Source organism: Pygocentrus nattereri, chromosome 5 (genome assembly GCF_015220715.1).
Source record: "Pygocentrus nattereri isolate fPygNat1 chromosome 5, fPygNat1.pri, whole genome shotgun sequence".
In the NCBI taxonomy this organism is placed as follows: domain Eukaryota; kingdom Metazoa; phylum Chordata; class Actinopteri; order Characiformes; family Serrasalmidae; genus Pygocentrus; species Pygocentrus nattereri.
In genome coordinates, this window is record NC_051215.1 from 29,894,973 (window position 1) to 29,903,419 (window position 8,447).

At 39.4% G+C, this 8,447-nt stretch overlaps 1 protein-coding gene across 2 annotated transcripts in view; it reads right to left on the minus strand.

Annotated features, from left to right (window-relative positions):
* thada (THADA armadillo repeat containing) overlaps nucleotides 1–8,447 on the minus strand; it is a 130,097-nt gene that overhangs the window by 108,615 nt on the left and 13,035 nt on the right. For both annotated transcript variants that reach the window (XM_017690616.1, XM_017690614.1), the window contains exons 13-19: nucleotides 5,398–5,553; nucleotides 5,160–5,267; nucleotides 4,383–4,506; nucleotides 2,185–2,330; nucleotides 1,777–2,008; nucleotides 745–880; nucleotides 519–655 (exon numbers count right to left, since the gene is read on the minus strand). In XM_017690616.1, coding sequence (XP_017546105.1) covers nucleotides 519–655; nucleotides 745–880; nucleotides 1,777–2,008; nucleotides 2,185–2,330; nucleotides 4,383–4,506; nucleotides 5,160–5,267; nucleotides 5,398–5,553 — 1,039 coding nt within the window. The remainder of the gene's footprint in view (nucleotides 1–518; nucleotides 656–744; nucleotides 881–1,776; nucleotides 2,009–2,184; nucleotides 2,331–4,382; nucleotides 4,507–5,159; nucleotides 5,268–5,397; nucleotides 5,554–8,447) is intronic.

The following is an 8,447-nucleotide window of genomic DNA, read 5'->3' on the forward strand; positions in this document are numbered from 1 at the left end:
AAAAACGTAACCGTGCATAAGAATATGAAGAGGTGTGTATGTTCACCTGGAAAAATCAATAAAAAATAATTTGACCAGAGGTATCAACATTTTTGCATTACATAATTGTTTGATCAATTATTTTAGCTGACTGCAATTATTTTCCACAGCTGTTAGTTTTCACAACCACATGTTTACTTCACTATAAACTAAATATGAACTGGGTGCGTTTTCATCAGTTGGTCTGAAGAAAATAAATGTAAAAAAGAAAAGAAAATGCAGAAAACATTTATTGTGACATGCCACAGGTCTCACAAAAACAATAAAACACCTGACTTGATGCTATAACACCTTTAAAGCACAGCGGTGAGTAATGTTTATTTGAGCTCAAGCTGTGGTCATAGTCAGTTGAGAACCATAAAAATAATAAAAAGGACAATTCAACCATTAAATGGTAGTTCTTTAGCACTTAACTGTCAGCAAAGTTGACTGTAGCAGGCCTAGTAGCCACATTAAGTGAGTGTATCAGAAGTGCCTACCAGAATCCGTATCCATGGGTATAAGACCCTCTGGGGAGGAGCTCTGGACAACTGGTGACACCACATCAGACATCCTATAGCACAGCGCAATGAGGTCCGTCACTACATTCCTCCATTCAGCTAGCAGCTGGAGAGACCTACACACATGCAGTTAGTTTAGGAAATATCAAAAACAATGTTTTTTTGTTTATTTTGGGTGTCTGCATGAGCGATTGTGTTACTATACCCAGTACTAAGCTGCTGCAGGGCTGCAGTAATACAGTGGGCTCTCCCATATAAAGGACAGGAGGCAGCAGCCTGCAGTAGAGACATCTCAGCCAATGCAACCTCAGCCTTCAGACACGCCATCAGGAACAGGATCACTGGAAATATGATTGATCAGAAACACTCAACTCCGCGCCGACCACAGGCCATGAACCTTTACACACAAAACCCATTTAGTCATTGAGTTTACACATAACTAAAGTCACTCAAATGTCTAAAGTAAGAGGTCAACCATCATCCAAAACTTGAATGCACATTCAGAAGTTTTGAGGATTCAAGAAGTCCAACTGTGTGATTAGGAGTTCACTGATATGAAGAATTCATGTGCAAATGCTGCTAAATGCTTTTGATTATTAGGGCTTGGAGATTTCCATTTGATTCTTGCTGTCTGATTGCTTATGTCTGTGAACATCTTGAATGCCGACCTCTTTCTGGTTTTGATCACTGATGAAATGACAAAAAACACTACGCTTGAATTTCATATTCTTTATTGCATAACCAATGTCAATAAAGCAAACTCTAATATATATATAGCCTGGTAATATATCAGATTGCAGAAAAAACTGTGTTTCCTTAAAAGATCAGGAAATTGTTATTAAAGCCTACTGCTGGATCTGTGCCAGGATTAAGAGTGTATCTTTAAATTGATAACAGATCATATAATACAGAACTTCACTTCGGTCCACATAAAAAAATAAATGGCACGAAGCCAACGTTTACCAGTTACAGCCTCTGCGCTGGATGGCATATAATTTTATTGCAGGGGACACACTGTAGTTCAGAATATTAAAGTACTCTTTAATATTAACTTAAACACTATAAATAACTATTGTATATAAAATAATAATTATAAATGTTTCTAATTATGCTTGCTAAATGTTTCATATGTAGACTACAAATACAGGCCTGGAGCATAATTTATAGAAAATAACCACAACTTAAATTACAATATTGGTCAGCAAAATCTCCATTAGATATTAGACCTAGGTCATACCTGCCAGTCTATTCTTCTCCAGGACAGTGACCTCAGAAGCCTGTGGCTGGATTTGTGCTGGGAGCTGTAAAGTGATGCTTTGTTCTTGGGCACAGTGAAGCAGGGCCTGCTGGAGACCCTCTTGGTGCAGAAGTAGATTGAGCAGGTGGGCAGCCGTGACACTGTCGAAAGGCTTGGTGCTGGTGCTGAGGTCCAGAGCAGCTTGAAGGACTGACCGCAGCCTCTCCGGCTCCTGACCAAGGGGCAGGAAACACATTTTAATGCATAGTTCTTCCAAGAAAAAGTAACAAAAAACATTAGGTGGGAGTAAGAATAATATCAAGCTTTCAGCACTAGCTTTCAATCACTATTTGCCCCATTGCAATTATCTGGCTCAAATATCTAACTCATGCTTCATCTCAGACCAACCTGTAAGCCCACTGTTGCAGGAGGCAGTTTCTGCAGCAGGGTGCAGGCCAGCTGTTTCACCTCCAGGAAGTTGCTGGCCAAGCAGTAGAGAACAGCCTGAGCATGCGGAACAGTCACACACTCTCCCAGAGCAAAGCCCTCAGAGTCTGATAAACAGAGAGGTAAAGACTATGAATTATTAGTAGTCTGGCACAAACCATCTTTAATCCTGTGAGTTTTCACTTTGGTCTGCTCCACAGATTCAGTCTTGAATTCCTCCAGCAAAAACATGAACTTCCAGAGGTTTCCTGCTCGTTAAGTTTTCCACTTCAACATTTTACACTGCCTATTCACTTGTTTTTGCTGTCAACTGAACACAACAAATCTATCAAATCCATTAAGCAAAACAATGAAAGCTTGGAAGAGTCAGGATAGTTTTATCAGGCTAAGTGATTGATTAAAGACGCATTTTTCCAGACTCAAATTGTCCTTGAGAACACTGCATAGTCGATGGAAATCCATCATTGAGAACCTAATTTCGTCAGACACTCCGTGCTAACTAAACGTGATCTAGATAACATTCAATTTCACAATATCTTCTATATATTTCAGAGTAATAAGGCATCAGCTGATATTCATTAATAACGATAATGAACCCAAGATTCTATGCTTAAAAAACGCTCAACAAACCTAAGTTGTTTTGAGTGGATTTTTTTTTCTTTGCTTTAATATTCTTTTTTTAGCCCCTAAAATGGCCATATATATATACACATACACACACACACACACACACACACAACACAGTAAATGAAACATTACAATAATACAATCAAAATGTGGAGGATTATAAATTTGTGATGGTTCAGTTTAGAAAATTTTACCATTTTGCATGGTTTAAAAAAACTAGCATCACAACATGACATAATATAGCACGTTTTTCAAAGACCAGCATCACTTTAACTTAATTAGCTTACTGTTTCTTGCAATTTTGTGTGATATTACTAAGCTGGTCCTGACTGCTGCATCCCTCGATGAGTGGAGCTTTGTAAAAAATCCTTGCTGCCTTTGCAGTTTCGCTAGCAAATTTTCAGATGCCCATGCATTCTCTGCATCAGTCAAGTTCTTGTATTTCTCTGCGGGTTTTCTCTCGTAATGGCGATTCAAACTGTAATCCTTAAACACAGCTATCTGTTCTCCACAATCCAAGTACACAGCTTTACATTTGACTTCCGTAAATAAATATTTAGAAGTCCATGTCTTGTTAAAAACTCTACATTCAGCATCAATCTTTCTTTTTTTTTTTTAGTTAGCCGACATATTTAAGGGCTAAGAGCTATCTTGAAAGCTGTGCAACACATTTGCTGACACATTTGAGTGAAGCACACTGACCGTGCAGACGCATATAAAAAAAAAAAAAATGAAAACAAAAGGGTTGCCTTAAAAATAAAAGCATTGTAGTTCGTGCACCTATCACAGTGAAATAGGTGTCGTTGTTACACATTTACTTTTCACTTCTAATTTACCAACGATCTTGCGTACAATGCCCAGGTCTGTTCTATGTAGTTCCCAGGATATTTGTAAGGAATATACTCACTATTACATAATTGAAGAAAAAGAAAACTGAGTGGTATGCAAAGTGGGAAATACAGCGGATCCTGAGGGATCCAGGACCCCTTGATTAACCTCTTGAATCCCCTAAATGTCTCAAAATCAAAATTCTGGCAGTTCCTGAAAATAAACTTATTTAAATATTATGCTGTCCATTACGGAAAAATGAGGGAGCTTCTATCTACAAAATTCTTAACCACCTAGATATGCAGCACTGGCCTGCTTCAAGGATGCTGCTGTGGCAAATCAGTTCACCCAGATGGTCTTTCAGGGACTAGTGATTAATTATGCTCCGGATACCTTTGAAAAACGTCACGGCACCATATTTGTAAATCTGAAAACTTGACCTTGAAGACTGATGGAAAGGGCGAAACCAAAGACAAAATAGGACATGTGAAAGATTTCAATATGTGGAAGACTGCATTGACAAACTACGAAAAAGCATTTTCATTAAAACAATATTGTTAAATTAAACACTTTGCTACCACTGAAGCTGGCATCAGTGATATGGCGAGGGAGCCAATAAGGAGCCACTGAAATGTCGAGGGGGACTTCACACTGGTGGTATGGGAAGTGTTTTCAAGTCAGGCTAATGAAGGCTATGTAGTTACCCATGCTGAAAGAAAAGTGATCAGCCACGAGTCCAAGCAACTGCAGAGTCAGCAGACAACTGGAGAAAGAGGCTCCAGGCTGCAGCACCTGGAACAGTCTCTCACAGAACCAGCAAAGGAACTCCTGAGAATACACATACATGCACATAATTGGTCTCAAAAGATTTTCCTCTCAATGCTCCTAGATGAATTATTGGAGAAATGTTCCAACAAATAATCAGAATGAACCTAATAAGCCAGTACATGTAGTTTGTAATCCCATTCCAACATATAATTACGATGATTAAATGTCGCACTTACGTGCTCAAATAATTGAGAAATGAATTAAATCAGAGAAAGCTGAGCGTCCAGAAACACCCCACCCAAGAATGTGACCTACAGAAAACTCCCACAGAAAAACAGAACTCTCCTTCCTCCATTATCTAAGCATGTCTTCCTCCTCCTGCCTGCTCTCCATCACTCCATCCCTCAGTGGCACTCTAATCTAGAGCTCTTTCACCATGCTACAAAGCTTTTCTGGCTTTGCCTGCAGCTTAGGTCAGTATTTCCCCAAACTATTTCTTTGCCAGCAGGCCCTTCATAATATTATTTTAAACAGGCCTTGACGAATTTCATTCCACTAAGTAATAGCCTTGCTAATCACTTGACGACATGAGTCATCCAGAGCCTGAACAAAAGTTTAAAGAGGAGAGCAGCACCCAGAGGAACAGATATGAAAAAGATTGAAGGCCAAAAGCTATCCATGTATGCCGGTCTCCTATAAAGGAGAAACTGCACCTTATACGTGTTGAGGACTAACTGGTCTCTCTCCCTTTGTTGCTGGTCTCTCTCCTGGGCGAGTCTCCTCCGAAAGGACTGAGCGCTGTCTTTCACCCTACACAGCAACTGCCATCACAGCACACACAGCACATGAGCCAATCAGAACACTTTAATATCAGCAACCAATCATAGTGAGTGTAGAACACTACTTAAAATGTTATTATGAAAAGTAAAGAGATGAACATGCATTTCAGACCTTTTTGAGCAGGCTGACCGTCTGCTGTCTGACTCCAGGGGACTGGCTGTTCAGGTTGCTGAGCAGGAAGTGCCGGATCAGTTCCATTTCTTCTGTGGAAAGGGTTTCTGTGCTGCGATGGCTCTCACACACCAACCCAAGAGCATCCATGCGCACCTGACCTCACACATACACACAGACAGTTTCTTTACGCTACGAAACTTGCTGCAAGCCCTATGGTTTATAGCTACTGTGATACAAGCAAACGTAGATAACCATGTTGACCGTAGACTGTAGAGCTGCGATAATTAGTTGATAAAGTCAGTAAGTGATTGATTACAGATTGTGGAAAAAGTTGGCACATTGGTTATTTAAACACAGAAGTGCTGTATAATTTACTTATGAAACACACACTCATTTAGACAGATTGTACAATACACGAAGCGACATAGCATCTATTGTTTCATGCTACCATAGAAAATAGAAGCTACTTGTCAGACAGATGGATGTCAGTGAGCAGCAGAAAGTATACTGGCTAGATTAGTGAATTAATTGGATACCAGTAAGAAGATCAATTGATTTTAGAAATAGTTTTGGGGCTGAAACTAACAATTACTTCCATAATTGATTAATCTAATGAGTAGATCTTAAATCACTTGTTTAATCAACAATTACATCCCTGTTTCAGTAAGACATTCAAATATCACAGAAATTTAGAAAATTCATCATTGTTCCTATTACTGTTACACTCATTTTGTGACTGAAATTCTTGTACTATCATAAGAAAGCTCAACAAATCAAACAGAAAAAGACACGTTACATCTAAAGAATGAATGAATACAACAAAAAAAGCGTTCTCTCTTCATTTACTGGCCATTTTAATTTTTCATTTCTCACGTCCGTTTTCTCGATTCCAGCAAAACTTCCATCATTTATCTATTTCCGATTTGTGTCAACGTTTACAGACACTGATACATCATTAGCTAAAAGTTTCTGCATCAAATTACTTTTGTTTCTAGATGGCATGAATGACTGGCATGTTTGTGACTGTGCGCCTGTAGATTTTATGATGCAATGAAATGTAATAGACCATACTGCCCCTATGTGTACTAAGTGTATTGTATTCTGTGACAATTAATGAGGAATTCCACCAAAAATTAAATCCTTCAGATGTAAACAAACTCATTTATCTACATAATAGTAGTAGTAGTAGTAGAACCCCAATTCCAATGAAGTATGGGACGTTGTGTAAAACAAATAAAAACATAATACAATGATTTGCAAATCCTTTTGAACCTATATTCATTTGAATACACTACAAAGACAAGAAATTTAAATGTTCAAACAGAAACTTTGTTTTTTGCAAATATTCACTAATTTTGAATTTGATGCCTGCAACAAGTTCCAAAGAAGTTGGGACAGGGGCAACAAAAGAGTGGGAAAGTTGAGGAATGCTCAAAAAACACCTGTCTGTAACATTCCACAGGTGAACAGGTTAATTGGAAACAGGTGAGTGTCATGATTGGGTATAAAGGGAGCATCCCTGAAAGGCTCAGTCGTTCACAAGTGAGGATGGGGCGAAGTTCACCACTTTGTGAACAACTGTAAGAGCAAACAGTCCAACAGTTTAAGACCAACATTTCTCAACATGTAATCGCAAGGAATTTAGGGATTTCATCATCTACAGTCCATAATATCATCAAAAGATTCAGAGAATCTGGAGAAATCTCTGCAAGTAAGCGGCAAGGCAGAAAACCAACATTGTATGCCTCTGACCTTCGATCCCTCAGGCGGCGCTGCATTAAAAACCAACATCATTCTGTAACGGATATTACCACATGGGCTCAGGAACACTTCAGAAAACCACTGTCAGTGAACACAGTTCATCGCTCCATCTACAAGTGCAAGGTAAAGGGAAGCCATATATCAACAACACCCAGAAACGCCGCCGGCTTCTCTGGGCCCGAGCTCATCTGAGATGGACTGACGCAAAGTGGAAAAGTGTCCTGTTGTCTGACGAGTCCACATTTCAGATTGTTTTTGGAAATCATGGACATCGTGTCCTCTGGGCCAAAGAGGAAAAGGACTGTCCGGATTTTTATCAGCGCAAAGTTCAAAAGCCAGCATCTCTGATGGTGTGGGGGTGTGTTAGTGCCCATGGCATGGGTAACTTGCACATCTGTGAAGGCACCATTAATGCTGAAAGGTACATACAGGTTTTGGAGCAACATATGCTGCCATCCAAGCAACGTCTTTTTCAGGGACGTCACAGCTTATTTCAGCAAGACAATGCCAAGCCACATTCAGCACATGTACCAAAAGCGTGGCTTCGTAGTAAAAGAGTGCAGGTACTAGACTGGCCTGCCTGCAGTCCAGACCTGTCTCCCATTGAAAATGTGCGGCGCGTTATGAAACACAAAATACGACAACGGAGACCCCGGACTGTTGAGCAACTGAAGTTGTACATCAAGCAAGAATGAGAAAGAATTCCACCTTCAAAGCTTCAACAATTAGTGTCCTCAGTTCCCAAACGCTTATTGAGTGTTATTAAAAGGAAAGGTGATGTAACACAGTGGTAAACATGCCCCTGTCCCAACTTCTTTGGAACGTGTTGCAGGCATCAAATTCAAAATGAGTGAATATTTGCAAAAACCAATAAAGTTCATCCATTTGAACACTAAATATCTCGTCTTTGTAGTGTATTCAATTGAATATAGGTTGTAAAGGATTTGCAAATCATCATATTGTTTTTATTTAGGTTTTTCACAACATCCCAATTTCATTGGAATTGGGGTAGTAGTAGTAGTAGTTATTGTTGTTGTTGTTGTTGTTGTTAAGTGCCATGAAGTTGTTTCTGACTCCTTGCAACAATACAGATAGTGTTTCTCTAGAATATCCTGTCTTCTGTTTGGCTCTTTAGGCTTCCTAATGATTGGTTTATGAATCCTCTGATTGTACCCATCCATCTTGTTCTTGGTCGCCCTCTTCCTCTTTTTCCTTCAACACTTCATTTTTTAATGGTCTTGTCCAATTATTTGTTTCTTCCCAGTTTGGTTATCTGGGCTTCCAGT